Genomic DNA, 21913 nt, shown 5'->3' on the forward strand with positions numbered 1-21913 from the left:
TTTTGTGGCACATAGGGCTATGGAGAGCCACAGAAAGTCTTGTTCCCTCCCCCCATGCAACTAGCAGATGACATAGTACATTTGAATGCATGGAATAGCATCATAATGTTCAATATGCAAGATTTATATGCAATGAATTCATTAATAACCATAAATGCTTGCTCATTAGATGCACCAATAGCTTTCTCTTTGACTTGCAAACCACTGTTGTGGATGGGTGCACATTTGTCTGATCACTAACCTTAGGCAATTTAATGGGGGCCTCAGCCTTATTCAGCTCTACTCCAGAGTGCCTCCTTTGCCAGCATCCCTGGGGAAGTGTCCATTTCTGAACCGATGTTCTTCTGTGAAAATATCTACCCAGATGATCGATTCCTAATTTAGCTACTATAATTTGCTGCAGTATTAGGCAATGAAACGCTGTGCTGTGAGCCCAATCCAAATGACTTTGTTACCCGGTTATATCAATTAATAATATGAATGTTATAGTTATTATATGGATGTTTCATGTATAGTTTCAGTTATATGTAAACCGCCCTAAGCCTTCGGGGAGGGCGGTATATAAATATGAATGAATGCATGCATGCATACATACATACAAACATACATACATACATACATGGAAAATAAGTTTACTGTGTTTGTTATTAGGTGCGAAGTCATGTCCAACCCATCGCGACCCCATGGACAATGATCCTCCAGGCCTTCCTGTCCCCTACCATTACTCGAAATCCATTTAAGTTTGCACCAACTGCTTCAGTGACTCCATCCAGCCACCTCATTCTCTGTCGTCCCCTTCTTCTTTTGCCCTCAATCGCTCCCAGCATTAGGCTCTTCTCCAGGGAGTCCTTCCTTCTTATGACGTGGCCACAGTATTTGAGTTTCATCTTCAGGATCTGGCCTTCTAAGGAGCAGGCAGGGCTGATCTCCTCTAGGACTGACCGGTTTGTTCGCCTTCCAGTCCAAGGGACTCTCAAGAGTCTTCTCCAGCACCAAAGTTCAAAAGCCTCAATTCTTTGACGCTCGGCCTTCCTTATGGTCCAACTTTCACAGCAACTGGGAAGACCATAGCCTTGACTAGATGCACTTTCGTTGGCAGGGTGATGTCTCTGCTTTTTAGGATGCTGTCTAGATTTGCCATAGCTTACCTCCCCACGAGCAAGCGTCTTTTAATTTCTTTACTGCAGTCCCCATCTGCGGTGATCTTGGAGCCCAGGAAAATAAAATCTGTCACTACCTCCATTTCTTCACCATCTATTTGCCATCTATTTGCCAGGAATTGAGAGGGCCGGATGTTGAGTTTCTTGATGTTGAGTTTCAAGCCAACTTTTGCTCTCTCCTCCTTCACCCGCATCAAAAGGCTCTTTAGTTCCTCTTCGCTTTCTGCCATTAGAGTGGTATCGTCTGCATATCTGAGGTTGTTGATATTTCTCCCTGCAATCTTGATCCCAATTTGTGACTCCTCTAATCTCGCCTTTCTCATGATGTGCTCCACATACAAGTTAAATAGGCAAGGTGACAGTATACAGCCTTGCCGAACTCCTTTCTCAATTTTGAACCAATTGCAAGATTTATACAGTAAAATAAGTTTACTGTACGTATTTTAAAAAGAAGGAAACTAGTTTTGTTCAGCCTCTTTGCTTTGTTAGAAAAATGTTGGAATCGTGCCCAAACTATACTGAATATTTTTAGTTATTGGATTTTATCAGTCATTCATTGATTAAAATTATTTGAAATCAGAGAAAAAGAGGTGGGGGAAACCCCCACCAAAGTCCACCTTGTCCATCATAGTTCGAAATTTGTTCAGACCAAAGTCCACCTTGTCCATCATAATTCGAACAAAGGCCATCCAGATTTTGTGATCATATCATGTTGGTAGTTGTTTCTTTCCCCCTACCACCTCGTTCACACCCTCACCCCCCAAAAAATGCCTGGTGATGACCACTATTGCTTATTTTCATCCTGCTTTTGTGCTTGCTGCTATTGGTGTTATGTTTATAGAATGGACTTGGGGTTTAAACTATTTTATACATTGTATTTGCCTACTACATTGTGAACCACCTTTTGATATGAATGAGGAGAGGCAGTGCACAAATATTTTAAAATGAACAAATTGAAGAATATCCACCGAATTTCAGAAAGCAACTAGTGTATCCCAGTATAAATATTTCTGCTGTCTGATCACTCTTACACTAATGTCTTATGTTGAGATATATAATAGTTTAAATAATAGCTGTACTGTAGGATTGCACTGTTAGAACCTTACATGTCCCCTAAAGACTTTTGATCTATTTTTATTATTATACTTCAGTATTTAGTTGAATGCTGTTTTAAAAAATGAAATATCCACTCATATATGTTTAAAGTATTATGTAATGTTTTACTCTCGTGCATATCCTACTGGCCAGTACATAGGCCACACTTTTGAAATATTTCTATGTAAGGCATCAAATTTCATAGCTGTCAGAATGACTGACTTAAGCTATGCTTAGGATGGTAGAAATACCACTAGAGTTCATACAAATCTAGTCACAGTTGTCAAAAGTAATGGGCTGTTCATTAATGAGTGCCATACTCTTTCACACCATTCCTCATAAATTAGTCCCTTTTTAATGTGTGCACATCATCAGTGTTTATTAAAGTTGCTAAACTGGTGCTCACAGAAATAGAACACTTCTGTCTATCTCTTCCCAAAGGAAAAAAAAACAATCCTCATTTGCGTACATCTAATCAATGTGAATCATTTCTGAATTCAAGTGAAAATTGAGAACTAGACCACTTTTGATTTGAATATGTCTGCTGCTCATCCACACACAATAATCTTTTGCCACTCAGTTTGCTTTTCTTATTCAAAGGGCAAAATAATCAAAGAAGTTAGTAAACATCAGAGATTTTGTGCCTAAATTTGTTTCCGTTGTTTGTTGAGCTATATCTTTATTTATTTGTGTAATGACCCCAGTCTTGAATTTCACATCTCAAAATAACTAAAGGGACATTGTGAAAATCATGCTGTTTAATTCAATCGTAATCCCAATAGCAATAGAGCATTGGTGCAGTTGTGAAGAACTGAAAGGCATAACTTAATTGGGTTCATGGAAGATAATGGGGAAAGCTGCAACTTTACAGAGAATTGTATCACGGGGGGGGGGGTGTCAGAGTGTGTGGGTGTAATATGTATGTATTCGGTTCCTTGTGCCATAAGCCAGACCAGTGAATTGTAGAGTCTTTTCAAATATCAGTTCAGGATTATAGCTCCATGGTGCTGGTAGTCCACACAAAGGGAAGAAAAACTGGCTTAGATCATAGAAACTTCATGTTCACCTTCCAGCTCTAAAACAGCAGAAATATTTTAAGACGAATCAATGTCATGTGATTAATGTAATCATTGTTCTCCTGACAAACATATTGCTGTGGTTTGCTATTCTTGTGCTGTTGATTACAGTTGTTATAATTGTACTTAATGATGGCTAATGACTGAAGCAAAGTAGAATAATAGAACTTTAACACAAGAGTATGTGCCATACATTTCCGGCTGTCAAGAAGACCTTTTCACAGTGATGAGAGCATAAAGACTGGCCAAATGTGTCTGCTTGCAAGTAAAAAGATGCCTTCTGTCTGGTTCTCAAGCAACAGTCTTAAAAAACGATAAGCACTATGATGAGAAGTATCTATATGCTAACTGTGAAATCAGCCAAACCCGATGCTACTTAAATCTAATGACTAGAGCTGTAAATAGGCAAGACAGATATTTCTATAAATCTGAAAGGGGCCCCAGATTTACAGAAAAACATAAAATCTAATATATATATATATATTGGGAGGTTTAAAAAAACTCAAAATGATAAAAGGATAAATTAGTTTTCCTCAGTGGTTGTTTCTAGACAACCACAGTAATTCAGACTTTGGTTGAGCAAGGAAAGGGCAGGGTCCTTTTCAGCTCAGTTTTTGGCCTTTGAGGGAGGACTCATCGGGGTCAACTAAGCCTGGATGCTTGCTGCTATTGAACTGCAGTCACCCAATGATCACTAGTGTGGTGTAGTAGGTAGAGTAGCATCTGGGAGACTTGCTGCAGAAGTTTACTGAGTGACTTGAGCCAGTCACATATTTTCAGCCTAACAATCTCACACGTTTGTTGTGAAGATAAAAAGGAAAACAGTAGAATAATGTAAGCAACTTTGATTCTCTCTGTGGAGAAAGGTTGGTATAAATGAAGTAAATAAATAAAATAGCCAAAGATGGGATGCAGATAAAAGGTATGTTGGTAAATGACTGAGAAGAAGAATGAGACAAGGAACTGTGGCACCACACAACTGGGCCACAGTTTTCCTAGACAGAGTTGGGGGGGGGGATAAGGTTACCAATTCAAGGTTAGGAAATTCCTAGATATTTTTGTGTCCATGGGGGGGGGGAGGCTGGGAAGGGTGAGATTTGAGGAGGAGGGGAGGGACTTCAGAAAAGTATAATACCATAGACTCCATACTTCAAAACAGCTATTTTCTATGGAGGAGCTAGGTTTGCCAACCTTCAGGTAGGGACAGGCAATCACCTGGAATCACAATTGAGCTACAGTTGGAGAAAATGGCTGATGAGGTTGCTTCCCTTCCCAAAATTCACCCTCCCAAGGCTTCATTCCCAAATCTCCAGGAATTTCCCAGCAGAGCAGGTATCCTTCAGGGAGAACTGATCTCTGTAGTTGGGAATTTTGTTGTGATTCCAGGAGATCTCTAAGTTCCACCTGGAGGTTGGCAAGCCAAGAAGGAAGTAGAACTAGGGGAGAGGTTTATGGGGACTTTTAGGATAAGGAAAGAGGAAATGGAGGGTGAATTGAGGTGCCTCCCACAAATTCTAACAGGTTCCCATTTGTAATGTAGAAAATTGAAAAGGCAATGTGGAGGCTCACTGCAGTATTCTGTAAGGAACAAATTAAGATATGTGAAGCTGGGTTTGATGGCATTACAGGCAAGGCCTCAACATTCAGTCCCATCAGAACAATGTAAATGTTTGTAAAATTCACCCTAAAGCTACATGGCATTAAGAACTTGGCAACCTAATTAACTTTGCTTTTGCATTTGTGGCAAGAGTCATTCACTTGTCAATAGCATGTTTTTCAACCTTCAGAAAGCTATATATCTCCCCTTTGGTTCTTTGTTTGTTTTTCTTTTAATAGGATTTGGTGTACTTATTTATAGCCCTAGATTGTTACAGTTCAATTAATGTTATTAGCTGCAAGCTTTTACTGAAGAAGATAAATTAAGAGAGTGGAGAGTGTTCTTCTGAATGTCCATAATGTTTTTGGACGTGCTGAGATATTTCCCCCCTTTCCTGGTCTGCTGGCTATTCATGAGCACTCTCTACACTGCTGTCAGGACGATTGGGGAAAGAGTTCCTGAAGGCTGCAGCACATGGCTCCTGGTGTGCTAGTCTGGCACCCACTTTCTAGCAAGCATGCAATAGCAATCTCATTGCCTGGGCAAAACCAATGAAAATGACACTGTCGTGCCCTCAGCTGCAGTTCAACTGCCTCCTGTCATAACAGATTGTATGGAAGTAAGAGGCAGTTAAGCAGGCTTTCCTCTTCCTCTTCCCCCATTAATGCAGCTGTGCATTTTCCTGACCCTTGCTGAGTACACTCAAGAAATCAGTACATTTGTTAGATTGGCCATAAGTGATTACAGAACATATTTTTGTACCTGAAAGTAAGTGAGCAAATTGAAACTAAATCCTGAAAAGATAGAGATATTCTGTTTGGGAAGGAGGAGATCTTTAAAGATGTTATTCATCTTCATATCTTCCATACAGACTTCCTGTGCAGGCTTGCCACAGAAGGAAACTCCACAAGCTTCTACAAAGCGCTAATTAAGGAGTGCTCTCCCTCCCTCCATTAGGTTGAGAGCACTTTTTCCTGTCCAATTGGTCATGTGCAGGGGTGGTCCTTTCTGCTGCCACGGAGACAGAATGTGCCATGACTGTCATATGCACAAATAGTAGTACAGTGTCCACATTGTTTCAGTATTTGACATAGGAAATGCATACCTTTATACCTTGAAAATTCTTCGTGTGCACATATGTTGAAATCTGAAGTTAAAACTAGATATTATAGAATATAATTTTAAAATAAACAACCCAAGTACAAAAATATCTTGAATGGAAGATCAGTGTGCAAAATGAGGCTTCAAAATTCAAAATAAGTTGCCTTTTCCCCCCATGATGGGGGGAAAGTTTGGTGTCAGTGTAGTTTCCTGGTTTCATTTCACCCAAGCTTGGATAGGATAACTTTGTTAACCATCCCTTGACTCCACAGTTCACCCACACTGCCTGTCCAGCCTTTGGATTAGGAGCAAACATAAAGAAGCAGAGAGCTTGAGCCTCAGTCTTCACTACATCTCTCCTTCCTACATCTCTCCTTCCTTTTATTTGCCTGGTGGATAAAGTGTGAAGGGCAATATTGCTGAGGCTGCTAGCTGAGCATTCCTTGGTTAGGTCAGTGATTCAGATTGGTTGATCAGTGTTTATTCAATGGATGCTAATTATTAGGATAATTAGGATAGGATTATTAGGATAGGATTATTAGGATATGAGGAGAGAAAGCAGCATGATATAACTCACTCTCATCAGATTTTGGAAGTTAAGCAGGGTCAGTGCTCGGATAGGAGACTACCAGGGAAGAATCTGCAGAGGAAGGTGATGGGAAGCCACCTCTGCTTTTCACTTGCAATGAAAGTCTCCTGCTGGGCTTGCCATAAGTCAATTGCAACTTGATGGTATTTTTATCAAATACACACAAAAACATGAATCAGAAGACCTTCCCAGTTAAGGAAAGAGGACAGGTATGTATGTATGTATGTATGTATGCATGCATGTGTGTGACCAACAGCAAACTTGTATTTTAAAATTCATATGGCTGTGAGTTGGCTAGAGCTCCTTAGGGTGCACAGTCTCTCTCTTCTCTCTAGGATCAGACTTGTGGTAGCACATCTGTGCAAATAAAGCAGTTATTACAGTAATGCCATAAGACTCCAAAGTACTTTCAGCCTTCTCTCACTTGTATAGTATCTGTACCTGCAGATCATCAATACATTCTTTTTCCTGTCTGTGCAGCCCTCATCTCTAATATTCTGTTTTGCTTCTCTAATATCAAATATCATTGTGTTTATGTTTTTTCAGTAGTTTTTGGAAAGTGTTGGCACACACACATACACACACAAATCTATGGCAGTGGGGGAATTCCAAAAACTCAAGACTTGTCAGTATTGTCAAAAAGGAATGAGCATGCCCAGAAAGAATGGGAACTCTGGGACCGTTTACGCACTACAGGTTTCATGCCGGGCTGCAGGCTGGAGTTTTAGTCATGGCAGGTTGCCCCACCTCTTCCTGCACCCACATGGGGGAACATGTGGCCTGGTGCACCTCATCTGCCCCCAATTTGTGCTCCTGCATGGGAGCTGTGGTAGTGAAGTTACCAAAGCATAAACGGTCTGGGAAAAACTGAAGTAACCATGGAAACAGAAGAACACAGAACAGCTAACTAAATGTGGCAGTTGGGAAAATAAACTGCCAGACAACATGGCTTTCTTGTTCTGTGTGACAGGAAAAGGGAGAAAAAAGATCAACGGAAAATAGGAAACTATAACATCAAGATGGTTTCTATTAAGGCCTAGTTGCTGTGACAAGCACTTTTTTATTTTGGAAAAAAAAATGTCCAGCTTGCTCTGAAACAGATGGCAGCCTGGGGCCAGATTTTAAAAGGGCCAAACCCAGGAGCAAGTTTATACCAGCACGCCACTGATATTTCTGAATATACCCATAGTGAATTTTAATTTTGGGGGAGATCAAATTACCAAATTACCCGGTACTAGGCCGCAGCCCGGTGGTTGGGGAACACCGCTTTAAAAGATTTCAGGGAGCATTACCCATCACTGTATATAACAGAAAAATTAAACACTTACTAGGAAACCTAGTAATACATAGGGCAAACCCCCTTTTCCCTGCCATGGGAGGTGGCATAAAATGACAAATCCCATTTTGCCTAGGACAGAATAATATAATGTTCAGAACCATAGTTTCAAATCTATTAATTGCTAACACCTAAACGCAGGCCTCCGCTGCTTAAGGGTAAGTTTCTATTGTACTGAAGACAAACCTGCCTTCCAGTACCAGCACCTCATCCCCCCCCCCCCAAGGGGTTTTTAGATGGTTCAACATGCTCCATCATGCAGAATTTAAAGGCATGTACAACATTTAATGGGATTTAGGGGATGCAAGTCCTCCCATCTCCTTTTACACCATTACCTAATAATACACACTTTGCTAGTTCAGGCTGCACGATGAACACTAATCAGCAGGTTGTTTCAAAGTGGCTAACAGGAAAGCAGGATGATAAACTGACTAGCGCCTTTGTGAAGTATGAGATGCATTCATAAGAAGACGCTGGACGTGACTTTAATGGGCAGCTGCAGTGCTGCCTGAAAGAGATCTACTAAACCCATTACACTATTGTTTGCTTCAAGACACTCCAATATGAATAATCAACCAGTATTCATCACTCTGCACCTGCAAAAGATACTAAGGACAACACTGAAATGAGTTAATATCACGCAGTGAAGTTGTTTAGTGTATTGTCTCTAATTGAAAAGCCAGTATGAATGTAAAAATCTGCCTGTGTAAGGTGGGTCACAGAAAGAACGAGACTCATTGAGCTGACTTAGTTAGCATAGGTGGAATCAAGACGCTCATGGCTTCAACAAAGTCCCACATTGCCCACAAATGTTTACTTGCTACTTTAGCCAGCTATGGAAAAACAAAATTGTATAAAAACTTGAAGAAAAAGGACTTAAAGATTACTTTTTTCCAGTCACCATGATTGTGGACGCGACAAGGGAAAAGAGATTGCAATGGAGGATAGTGACATCTTGGGTTTGAGTTAGCCTTTGGTGAACTTTTGACTCAGTTCAAGATTGACTCACTAAGTATTCTTTGGTGGGTTGGGTAAACTCACCTTTTCCCAGAATATCTACTAGAAAAGAATGTTGATGCTTGTGTACTTTACCACATTGTTTCCAGCTTACCATCAATTAGTCAGCTTCCCCCCCCCCCATTGTGGCTAATAATCACACCTCAAACACAGTTGAACCCAATTTCAGACTTCAGGAAAATCTGCAGTCACTGTACTGTTGGCCCATGAAATACTGCTCAGGGAAGCTTGATGCATGGGAGCTGTAAATCCCCTGAGCTTGCCATATTATTCGTAAATTCTTACTACCCCATGTTTAGTTGTGTAGATAGTTATGCCCCTCTTTTCATCCAGTGGAGACACAGAGCAGCTTAAAACATTGTTATTTACTCTTCTTGCATTGTTGTGAGGATAAAATGGAAAAGAGAATTATGAAGGCCACTTTTGATCACCCCCCCCCCCCCGGATAGAAAGGTGAGATTCAAATGAAGTAAACAAATTTTATTTATTTATTCTTTAATTTATATTTATGTCATATTGTGTTAATTGGATAGGTAGCCACTTTGTAATTTTTTGGTGATCAAAGGAAGGAATATATATTTTTAATAGTTTAGCAAATGAATAAGATGCCTTGGGATTATAGAATTCTTTAAAGTTTTGTTTTTGAAAAAAATACATTATCTGCATTTTGGTAGAAATTACCATGCTTCAATATGGAAGCTGGATTTTGAGGTCCAATGGATCTGTTGTAACCACTTTGTTTCTATTTTGGTTCAGGTATTGATTTAAACTTTGCTTTATGTGGTATTTGTCTTTCAGATGCTCAAATGAGACCAAACTCAAAACTGGAGACACGTTTTGGGCTTATAATTTCTGCCCAACATCATACTCATGGACAGCCCTCCTGGGACTTATTTTATATCTGATGTTCTTTGCACCAGGTAAAAAGTAATCCCACATTCTACCATTGTCTGTTTTTATCTAATTCCTGTGTTTGAATGTTCTCTTAATTTTTTATTTTTATTTTTTTAGGAATGGGACCAATGCCTTGGACAGTAAATTCTGAAATATACCCCCTTTGGGCTAGGAGTACAGGAAATGCATGTTCTTCTGGTGTCAATTGGATTTTCAACGTTCTGGTGTCACTAACTTTTTTGCACACAGCTGAATATCTTACATATTATGGTAAGAAGTCTTTTATGTCTGAATTTATTCTCAAATGAATTGTATTTCATACAGATAAAATGTTAGCTTTCCAACTAGCTGTAAACATACATATGATACATATTGGGAACCACTCCATGTTTGCATGTGGGGAAAGGCATATTAAAACCAAGAAATAAATAAATAAACTAAGGATTTTACTGACAGTGCATCTTTCCCCCTTAAAGACCTCCAGAAAGTTAATTTAAAGTCAATTTGCAGCTGAAAATTCTCTACCCATTCTTGCTAATATGAGACATACTTGCCGCAGTGTGTTGAAGATTCTCCATAATTCAACCAGATGTGATTATAATCTTGTTAAAATGGTCAAAAAGGTGCGTCAAAGTTCTAGTGAACATATTGAACATATTTAGTGAGATAAGAGAACCACTATCAGTAAATGGTGGCAATCCTTATCTGGGAGGCTTACTCCTTCAGGGCTCTTCCTACACAGTTGATCCGGAGGGTGGGGAATGTGTTGGTCTAGGATGGGAATCAGTTGAGAACTTGACCATCTGGTTGGTTTACCGTCTGCCCATTGTACCGCCAGATGCCCTGTTGGGCCTCCAGATGCCCTCCTAGCGGAGCAGATAAAATAATGTCCGTGATGAGGAAGGGTGCCGATAGGCCCCTTCCCCCAGACTGACAATCGGAGGGGCCAATCGGGCCCTCCGATTGTCAGTCCGGCATCAGGGGACCAATTGCGAGCCGTGCACAGTGCGGCTCGCAATTGGTCCATTGCCGCCGGACTAACTAATTGGGAGGCACTTTGCGCCTCCCGATCTGCCCCCCTTCCTGCTCGCCCACGGACTCCCAGCCGCCGCCATTACCTCCCGCGGAGCTGCCAGGGAAGGTTGCCGCCTCGCCTCGCTGCCGCGACCTCGCCTACACCAACAACACGGGCCCCAGTAGGCTGTGCTGTGGGGGGGGCCTGGACGAGCCGCGCCGCCCCACGCCCGCACCGGCCCCACCAATTCCCGAGCCCCACTAGCGCCCGCTTCATTCAGAGTGCAGTGGGCTTATTTACTAGTATATATGTAAAGGTAAAGGTATCCCCTGTGCAAGCACCGAGTCATGTCTGACCCTTGAGGTGACGCCCTCTAGCGTTTTCATGGCAGACTCAGTACAGGGTGGTTTGCCAGTGCCTTCCCCAGTCATTACCGTTTACCCCCCAGCAGCAAGCTGGGTACTCATTTTACCGACCTCGGAAGAATGGAAGGCTGAGTCAACCTTGAGCCGACTGCTGAGATTGAACTCCCAGCCTCATGGGCAAAGCTTTCAGACGGCTGCCTTACCACTCTGCGCCACAAGAGGCTTTCTGTATAATAGTATACAAATGTATAATTAGTAGGAATGTAATCAGAAACCTTCATTCTAACCCTGGTACTTTATCAATATTTTTGCAAATCTATTCTGGAAGAGAAGGGAATGATCCAGTGTTAACTGTGTGTATGTGTTATTTTTGTGTGTGTTTTTTTACTGTAGGGGCATTCTTCCTATATGCAGGATTTGCTTTAATGGGAGTCATATTCATCTATGGCTGCCTCCCTGAGACGAAAGGAAAGAAGCTAGAGGAAATCGAATGCTTGTTTGAGAGTTCCCTGTGTACATGTGGTATTTCAGATTCTGATGATGGGAGGTATATTGAATATATCCGTGTAAAAGGAAGTAATTATCATCTTTCTGACAATGATGCTTCTGATGTGGAGTGACTTTCAGCTTCTGGTATATTTAATCATTTAAAAGCCTTGGGTGTGGGGATGAAGAAGCTGCTCTGGATGACCTCACTGCCCTGCTTCTGGTCTGATTCTCCTTTTTTCTCATATGTTAATTGTTCTCAACCATGTTGCTTTGAAAAAATAAAGTGAAATATAATATTAGCCAAAGTTGATGGCTTGCCAAGTGGAAGGTTATCCCATGATGATATAAGTAATCCCATAGCATGCACTGTTGTATTCCTAAAGTCCTCAAAACTGTGATACCAAACACAGTGGATGAAATACTAAGCTTAGTTGTCAGTCTTGCAAAAACATGTGAAATAGCACAGCTAGCCAGAAACCAGATGAATCATAAAAGTATGGTTACCTGGCAACCAAGATTCGGTATATTCAGTAAAAAAGTGTTCGGCCTGCTATGAAATAAGCAGGAAAGAAAAATCCACTGCCCGCTGTGGAAACAATGATTGATTAATTGACTCCTTAAACTAATTAATTTCATATGTATAGAGAAGGTAGGGTTTTGCACTATTCCCCTTTTTATTTTTGAACATGCTGCCTTTAAAAGCACATTTTTTAACTGCCCTTGCATTTTGATGAAACCTCTTGCGATTCGGCAAAGAACTCTGTTAGAAATCCTGCTGGGTATCAGCCATTTGAAGCCAGATTTGTGGACGGCTGGTCTTTTGTGTATAGGTGCTCTCAACCTGACTATAGCACATTGAAGCATGTCACCCTCAGTAGTGCAACAGCGTTCCTTTGCTTTTTGTATGTTCCTTGAAGTAAACCTCATTCACTTATCTTAATGCTAGGCCTTAAACAAGATGGGTCTACACTGGTCTAAGCCCATCACTGTATCTAATTGTAAGATGGCTGGGTCCCTTGCAAGTCTAGAAAAACCAGGCCACCTGCAAACAAAGCAGGGTTATTTCTACACACTTGGTATTTCCAGGCATGCAAAAAAAAAAGTTGTAAATTCACCCACCTGACCCGACAACTGAAAATGCTTCAGAACACACAGAGTGCTTAGAGCCAGCTGAGAGTTAAAGAAAGAGTGAGGGATGAGAAAGTGGCCTAACCAAGTCTTTGTAAATTTGGGGGATCCACAAGGGAAGACTTTGTGGGCCAGCCATCCACAAGGAATTTTTATAGTCTTTCCCCTTGCCATCTCCCAATCCCTTGTGAGCCCTTAGATTATTTATTCATATTTTGGGATTTTGTCCACTGATCACAGACTATGTGATATTATCAGAATTTAATACAGCTAATTCATTATGTAGTCATTCTGGAGCTGTACCATTTCAAATCCAAGTAGAGAATCACATATTTGACAGCTTCCATGGAAAGCTACCATATAAGGAGAAGGGTCTTAGCATAGTCTCCACCATTCAGTGCTGTCTTTCCCTGGATCAGGAAACACTTCTGCCCTGGGAGAATCCTACCCTTGCATTCTCCAGTGGTTCCCAGAAGGATGTGTCTGAACATGCCTCCTGTTGAGAAAGGTAGGATGTTAGTATAGTGGTTGGCAGCCACATTCCCTCTAAGCTGTATGGATGAGCAGCCACTCATTCACTCAGGAAGCTCAGTAGCCAGCAATCCAGAGCCACCCAGGGTCTTGCACTGCCCATTGCCCCTTTGAAGATGATAGCAGTTATATTCTGTTCAGGATGCAAACTGCTTAGAGGGGGAAACAGAGGGAACATTGACTGACCGTACACTTCTGTACATGTTTACTCTGAAGTAAATCCCACTTTATTGAATAATGTTTGCTCCAAAGTGAGTGCAGATAGTATTGCAGCCTGAATGAAAAATTCTGCAGTTTTGCTGCGAACTCACAAGGTAGGCTCTTCTTTTAGCATCCCCCTCGCAATATGGAAGTAACAGCATTGGTCTAGTTCACATAATATTGCCTCCAGTATTTTTGCTTTTCTCATATTTCCCCTCCCAGCCACACTCCCTTTGAAAGTTTGGCTCCTAAGTCTTTTGGGAATCAAAAAGAGTAAGGCTCATCAACCTTCATGTATTCTTCATAATATCCTCGTAAATAATGAGGCTGTCTTCAGAGGAGACAAAATAAAATAAATCAATGACTGTTTCCCTTGTAATGAAAAAGTAACATTCCATCCACCTGCAAATATGACTTTCTTCAGCAGAAGTATTTTTAAAAGGCAAATTAATTGTCCTTTAACATAATTATGATGTCGTCCATATTTAAAAATTAAAATACCTTTTCAAACTTCGTAACGGTAAAGTGAAATAAAAATTTTTCTACAACATTACAGGAGATCATTCCACTTTTATTCTGTGTAATTTTTCTTTCCTGGATCATAAGCCATTGCTTCAACTTCTCAGTTCATGTCTTAGCATAACTTGTAAGCAGATAGTGTACTTTATAACCGTCCTCAGATGAAAACTTTTCACCCCTATTTGCTCCATGGATTGCTGCCTGAGCACCTTTTTCCTTTCCTTCAGTATTATCTGTTGTTAGAAGATTCTTCTGCACCCACCATTCATGTGGTGTGTTCAATGCTGCCTGTAATGTTCAGCTTGAAGTGCAATCTGGAAAATTTGGCGTGAGAGTTTCCAAAAAGTTCCCCTGGAACATGGACCCTGTCTTACTTCTCCGCCCCTGCTTTTTTCCTCTTTGATTAATTGTCCCATTAAATATACAAATAGCTTTGTAAACCATAGTTTAAAATTAGGAAGTTCTCAAACAGTAATGCAAATACCTCTGGATCTGCTTTCCGAGCAAGCTGTGTTAGTTGACAGAGGATTTTTTTTCTTGATAATCTCATTCCATTTCCCCATCCAAGATTCCCCTGGAAGAAGTATATTGTCTTTTTTTTTTTTTTTTGGGGGGGGGGGTTGCCTTCAGGGAAGTAAGGAAACAAAATCTTCTTTTCTGCAGCCCAACTGTTTTCTGCTTTGTCCTAAACATTCTTGTAATTTAGACAGAACAGCTCTTATATTTACCTGGTCAATGAAACATACTGATGATTGAGCCTGTGCCAAAATGCTGCCTTTAATATGGATGATCCCTAAATATGCCTTCACAAGATTTACCTGCCTTAATCCAGGAAGAAGCCTCCAAAATATGTGTTGAGGTTAAACACATGAGTTCAAACTGATCTCAGTATTAAAGCCAAGTAGAATCCAGCTAGTTACTTAGTAGTCCATCTTTACACTGCTGAATTAGTTTATCCTCTATGGGACAGCAAAGATTGCTAATGGCTTGCTTGATATAATCATGGGATGGCTGTCAGTGACAAAGTTCTTGGGCAGCTTTGCAAATAATGTTCCAATCTATATTAATCTTACTTTTCAGGCTGTGCTGAGGCCTTTATCAGTGGAAGAACATTAGCCAGTATCCTATTCCTTGACATTCCCTTAAATAACTTTCAGTCATGTACCAAACTCATCTGTTTTTCTAAAGCTTATTACTTTCATCTTCTTGTATTTTCTGAAGTCAGTCCTGACCTTTTCCTGGTCTGTATCTGTTAGAGACCAAAAGCGAAGCGTTTCAGCTCACTAACAAGAGCATAGCAAAAAGTGGGGGGAAACGGTACCATCTTTCTTGCATCGTATTTTTCTTCACAGACATGTTGGATCAAGATTTAATTTCAGTGTTTCTTATATTCTGATGCTGAAAACATTTTATAGCTCATGTCCACATTAATCACAGCACCAAAAATAATTTGTTATATAGCTAAAATTGTATTAGTACTTGAAATCTGTTCTTTAAAATTGGGGGTTTTATCTTTAGAATCTGTAAATGTTTATAGTTAATGTTTATTTTGCAACAGATTTTCTGAAAATGTTTTGCATATATTAAGTTTAACAAGACTTTGTTAAAAGGGATCTAGACTCAACATTCCAAAAACAAGTATTCAATTACAGGTCAAATTCCTACGGCGGGATTTTGATTTTTAACTATATGAATAGCCTAAGCACAAGATTTCTATTAAAACTTTCTAATAAGTAACTTTTACTAGGAAGATGGCTTAATTTAATAATTTCAGGTGGTGTGACATCCTAAACACCTCTTCTAATCACCTAGCTCATTCTGGGGAAATTAAAACTGCAGGCAGAAGCTGGGTTCTGTACAAAGATCCATTTGGTGGATCCAGATTCTCATTCCAAACCACGCAGCATAGGTAAAAATGCCAGTGGATGTGAGCACAGTGGTCTGTTCAATACTAGGTTTTAGGAAAAAATTCTTTAATAATGAAGATCATGGACTGAGAGAGAAGAGAAGTGCTCATCCAAATGTCCCCATATCACCCATTCCCTGATCACTGTTGCTTAACTTTGCTCCTTTCCCCACCCAATTAATCAAAGTTCTATTTTATTGCTGGTGTGGCTAGATTTAGAATGGTTTTCTGTGATTATTTGTTGTTTTTCCTCAGTTAATGTATGAATCATCATTAAATGGGGGCAAGTCCTTCAAGAACTTTAAAAGACCTACAGCCTTACATCTAATATGTGATATGTGCACCATCTTGGTGAAGCATAATGAAATCACTTTTAGAAATATATTGAGAACAGGATCATTTAAGTAGAGTGTTTGTTAAAAGAAATTAACACTTTGGAAGCAACTTTTTATAGCTGTTGCCTGCCATTAATAAAGATATGACACTGTCATTATGAATTGTGTAAATATTAAGTACTGCTAGGCAGGTTGAAAAGGTATTTAGAGAATATACCAACATAGTAGACCCTACCCTCTTTCCTGTAATATAGAACAGGGATAGTCAACCTGTGGTCCTCCAGATATCCATGGCCTACAATTCCCATGAGCCCCTACCAGCGTTTTCTGGCAGGGGCTCATGGGAATTGTAGTCCATGAACATCTGGAGGACCAAAGGTTGACTACCTATGATATAGAAGATTCTGAGAAAGCCATAGACTAACTATAAAACCAAACAAGCACACATTAATTCTCAGGCTAGGAGCAGCCCTCCAATATAGAAAAAAACAAGATGGGTCACTGTGATCTCAAAGAATGACATGTTTGTATGAGCATGCCCAGCTGTGTGTTTTCCTTTTGTCCCAATTAGGGATAGCACTGAATTTCATCATTGGGTGGGTTTGGAAACTGAGCATCCTGATTTGGAAAAACTGTGCCAGTTAAGAATTGAGCCAAATCCCCACCAAATCAGCTTGCCTTGGCATCAAACATCCCCAAACAGCTCTGCTGTTAGTTTCCCTTCCCTTTCCTAAATTTAAATTGCAGGTGGAGTGAGGAAAGGCTGAGGTGAAGATTACTTTGGATTAGTAGTATTTCCTGTGACAAACTGGAGTTTCAAGTGGAGCATACTGGCCATTTAACTTAACAGGGAAGGTTCCTGGTAGACTACTGCCCTGGAGGGTTGTTGGAAGCCCTAGAACAAATAAAGCTGTGGGCCAGTAGCACTGTTAGCTTTGCAGATTCACTGCAAGAGTCACTCAGCCTGGTTTGCTTTTGGACCATGTTAACTTTCTAGTCCATCTCTAGTTTCATGCATGTTTGGGAGTTCCTATTGCTGCTGGGAACACTGTTATTTATGTATTTGTCACATTTATTAAATATATTGAGCCAGGAGAAATTAAACTACAGAGCTCAGAACTTCTAGCAATGATGGCTTTTCTTCCACATGCTCAAAACTCTCCCATTTCATGGCTGCCAGGCATTCTGGCATCTTTAAGATGGTTGCAATAAGTTTTATTCCATCCACTCACCCCCTAAGAGTTTGGTAGAAGACTAGCAGGGATCCTCCTATGGAGCTGTGTATCCAGATTTTCTGAGAACTTATTGGGAAAACTCTGAGCCTTTTCCAAATGTTCTCTGACAAAACTCAGAAAAATCAGGCATATTCGGAATCGGGGGGGGGGGGGATTTGCCCAGTGCTAGTCCATACTGGATGATCCCAAACTGACCCACTGTGTCAGTTTACTTGAATTAGCTTTGGATATATTCCATGAATCAAAATCTGTATGCTTATGCACTATTTCCATTTGTTTGGATCGGCCTTGTGCAGAAGTTCCCAGCATGCTTATGGTTGTTCCAAAATTATTCTGTGATTAAAAAAAAATTACATGAGAGAAAATTTGAATGAAATCAGTGTTTGAGAGATTAAAAACTATGTATTGAAAAAAATATTTTCACCCAAAGGCTAAAAGTTAAATTTATTTGCGGGCTTTTCTTTTATGATTGCTTGCCTCTTATCTGAAAGTCTACATCAGGCCAGAAGCAGAGAGACTACAATACATGTGTTATGGTATTAAAAAATATACAGTTTGTTATTGCGGGTAACTTTTACAGCTTAAATGTAGCTACTGACAATGAAATGATTCTGAGATAGAAATCACATTTTTGGGTGGAGATTATCGTCATTTTCTATCAATCTTCATAGCCTTGTGTACAGTTACCATTTGGCATAAGCTACAGAACAGTGTGGATTGTGATCATGTCTAAAAGAAGAGGTCAGAAAAATATTTTCTCAGTGAAAAATGGTATTGGACTAATGAACTCATTAAAGGCAATTATGTAGATTTTAAAAATCAGGAACAAATTGGGCAACTAACTATTTTGTGTATTTTCACATAGAGGAAGATTTTTTAATGTGCCAATAATCATCACTGTGCTGTTTTGTAACAAAGTGCTAATGGTGTTCAAAAGTACTGTATAAGAAAATATTTTAGCCACAAGATTTATTAGTAAATATCAAAACACAGTTCCTAATCTGACTTGCATCTCTTGGAGTCAAGGCAGTTAAATTAGTGTAAGAAACTAGTTTCTAAAAAAATCTTTTTGTATGTAGTAAAACTATATTACATTCAATAACTGGGCATGTGTAATTATATAAAGCTTTATATGTGTATATATATAAATATATATAATGTTGCAGTACATATCGGTTTTAGATACTTTTATCTAAATTGATTTTGTCATTTTAATTCACTTTATGTAACCTACCAAAGGAGGTGAAAAGATTGCACAAATCTGCCTGCCCTGCCTCATTAGTACTCAGAACTACTAGAAGCCTTTTGTTTCATGGATCACAGGAACACATACAAGAGAGTAAATTTACGCTAGAACCCTAGGTGGCAATCCTAAACTAATGTAATTCCCATTTTATTCAGTGAGACTCATTTCCAGGAAAGTGCCCTTAGGATTGCACTCATTTTTGAAAAGTATCTAAGTGCAAGATCAGTACTTAGGTATACCTTTAAAAGCTCCCTGCACTTAGAAAAGTAGGTGTTGGGAAAGTGGGTTTTTTTCCTTTCCATTCCACCATATGTTTTCTCTTAATTGCTTCTCTTCCCTGCTCTTTATGCCTAAGTAATCTTAAGTAGTTTTCTTAGATCATGAACAGTTTATTTAAACTGGGCTTAGAACTTCTGTGATGATTCCTGTTTTCTCTGGTGGTTTTAGACAGACCTGCCTATACCATACTGAGGCTCAGACAAGACAGAGTCTCTGTTGATCTTTAAATGCTCAGTTATAGCCTCACATAGTCCCAGTTTGAACTGAGAAGGGGAAAGGCATTTCATCTTTGCAGGCCCCTCCAAGACACTGTAAGTAACCCGTTGAAGGAAAACAGGGCACTGTGTGAGTTGGAAGGTCTCAACCCACTCTCATGTACCTTTAAGAGCTTTTAAGGAAGCAAGCAGATTCATTATCTTGTCTCCTATGAGCCTGAGACACTAAACTTGTGAAGAGTACTTCCTCCCACTTCAGAGATGTATATGTGAACCAGTCCTAAGTCAGCTTGTTTTTACAATTTTAGCACATCCTGTTTTGTTTCTCAACCAACCAAGCCTATAATGTATAAAAAGTGGTGTATATTTTATTAAAACATAGTGATATAAAGTTATATGTTTTTATGTTCCAGTTGCTTTACTGGAAGTTCAGTCTCTACGTAAAAATAAATATCTTTAAAGAATTATCTGACAATTGTAAATGAATGAATAAAAGTGAGAGTTGATTACAGACCTGTTCTGGGGTTTATTTGTACTATTTATTTCAAATATTTATATCTGTTTTTTCTCTCAATCAGTGGGACTAGAATGTTCTGGAGTACATATAATTTGTGTATGTGGAAATTGGTTCAGAATATAGTGAACGTCGAATTGCTCTGGGTTGAACATGGAAAAGCAAGGATATAAGCCTGATTATCAAATGTAGATGAGTTAGATCTATCATATTTCCGATAGCCACTTATGGCTGTGAAAGCTGAATGATGAAAAAAATCAGACGAGAAGAATCTATTCATTTGAACTCTGGTGTTGGAAAAGCCTTCTGTGGGTTCCATGGACAGCAAGTCACAAAAAAGGAAATACTACAGCACATAAAGTCTGATATATCATTGGTAGGCAAAATCACAAAACTCTAGCTCACTTACTTTGGCCTTATCATGCAGTCCATCTCACTTGAGAAAGTGATTATGCTAGGATTGGTCAGTGGAAAAAGGAAACCAGGCTGACAAAGAATGATGTGGTTAGACACAATCAAAATGGACACCTGCCAGAACATTGCATGGCTGAGGGAGGAGGTGCAGGATCAAGGATCACGGCAGTGGCTGTGCCATGGGATCACTAAGAATCAGACATGACAGAATGGCTGACACAACAACAATGGTGAAGAAGTCATGAGTAAATGGAAAATCCAATTGCAAACAAAAGTTTCAGAATTACATATGATATTATATAATGGCAGATCACATACATAGCATGGAGAAAGTCCAGATTCTAGTCCCAGGATCTCAGTTTCAGGTGTTTGGAATGGTGTATCAGCATCCAAGACTTTGGAGAACTACGGCTAGGCACAGTAGGCATCAGTGACCTAGTTGGAGCAGTGGACAAATTTGGTTTAAGGCAAATTTACAGTATTTGCTGGCGTATAAGACTACTTTTTCCCCCTGAAAATATGCCTCCAAGTGGGGGGGTCGTCTTATACGCCGGGTGCACTTCAGTTGGGATAGACAGAGCTGCCCATAGTGGCCCATAGTACTGTAATGTAATGTAACAAACTCTATATTTTGAGTGGAAATGTTGGAGGGTCGTCTTATACGCCCAGTCGTCTTATACACCGACAAATACGGTACATATGAGAAGAGTAAGGTCTTCTCTTTTCAGAGAAAAGCAAGAAAATTCTTCAGCGTTCTTGTTCCAAACCCCAAGAATTTTGAGAAGGTGCTAAGTCTTAGTGGTAGGGTGCATGCTATATATGCAGAAGATCCCACTTTCAGTCTAATATTTCAGTCTAAGATCTCAGTTGAGGGGATGGCATTCTGAGCTTGAGAGCCTTTGTTCATCAGAGTAGATACTACAGAGCTAGACAGATCAGTAACCTAACATGATATAAGGGACTTTCATGTGTTACTAAAAGGTAACAATGTCACATGCTAAGGTAATAAGAGACCTACACAACAATATAGTACAGATATTCCAGTTGGTATGTTCTGGTAAACCTTGCATTTGGCCCTTACATTATTCATGAAGCTTCAGTTGCATACAACAAGTAAAACCATTCTAGCCCAGAAAACTTGCTCTGTCCTTTTAAGTATAATGCAGCAGTACTAGTCAAATTTATATTTATTTTTTGCCCACAGTCTTCTTTTGCAGAGAGTTGAACAGATCTTATATAAACACAGAGCTCTTTTCCTTTAGAAGAAAATGAACTGGCAAGTATCAGAATGTATTAATATCTGAGAAGAAGAACAGTCTACTAGGATGTGCACACATTTCTGGTTCTTTTTAAAATTTGATAGAAGCCACTAGTTTTAGGGCCCAGCTGCCTGTTATATTTGGATCCATGACTGGATCTCCTGGTGTGGAACTTGGATTTAAAAAGGCGCCTCAAGGGCCTCCAAATCCGATTTCCTTGATTGGTGTCCCTGATTGAAATTGTGTGTTTCTCTCTCACACATACACACAAACACCGTGAAGATTTTTTTAGATTATTAGTATTTCCTGTGACAAACTGAAGCTTCAGGTGGTGTGGACTGGCCATTTAACTCAGTGGTCCCCAACCTTTTTATCACTGGGGACTGGTCAACACTTG

At 39.8% G+C, this 21913-nt stretch overlaps 1 protein-coding gene across 1 annotated transcript in view; it reads left to right on the forward strand.

Annotated features, from left to right (window-relative positions):
* Positions 1-19840, forward strand: part of SLC2A13 (solute carrier family 2 member 13) — a 134308-nt gene extending 114468 nt beyond the window's left edge. Inside the window, exons 8-10 of the mRNA XM_077338196.1 lie at positions 9770-9891; positions 9983-10135; positions 11639-19840. Coding sequence (XP_077194311.1) covers positions 9770-9891; positions 9983-10135; positions 11639-11865 — 502 coding nt within the window. The 3' untranslated portion in view covers positions 11866-19840. The remainder of the gene's footprint in view (positions 1-9769; positions 9892-9982; positions 10136-11638) is intronic.
* The last annotated feature ends 2073 nt before the right edge of the window (positions 19841-21913 follow it).

This window comes from Paroedura picta, chromosome 5 (genome assembly GCF_049243985.1).
Source record: "Paroedura picta isolate Pp20150507F chromosome 5, Ppicta_v3.0, whole genome shotgun sequence".
NCBI classification, from domain to species: Eukaryota; Metazoa; Chordata; class Lepidosauria; order Squamata; family Gekkonidae; genus Paroedura; species Paroedura picta.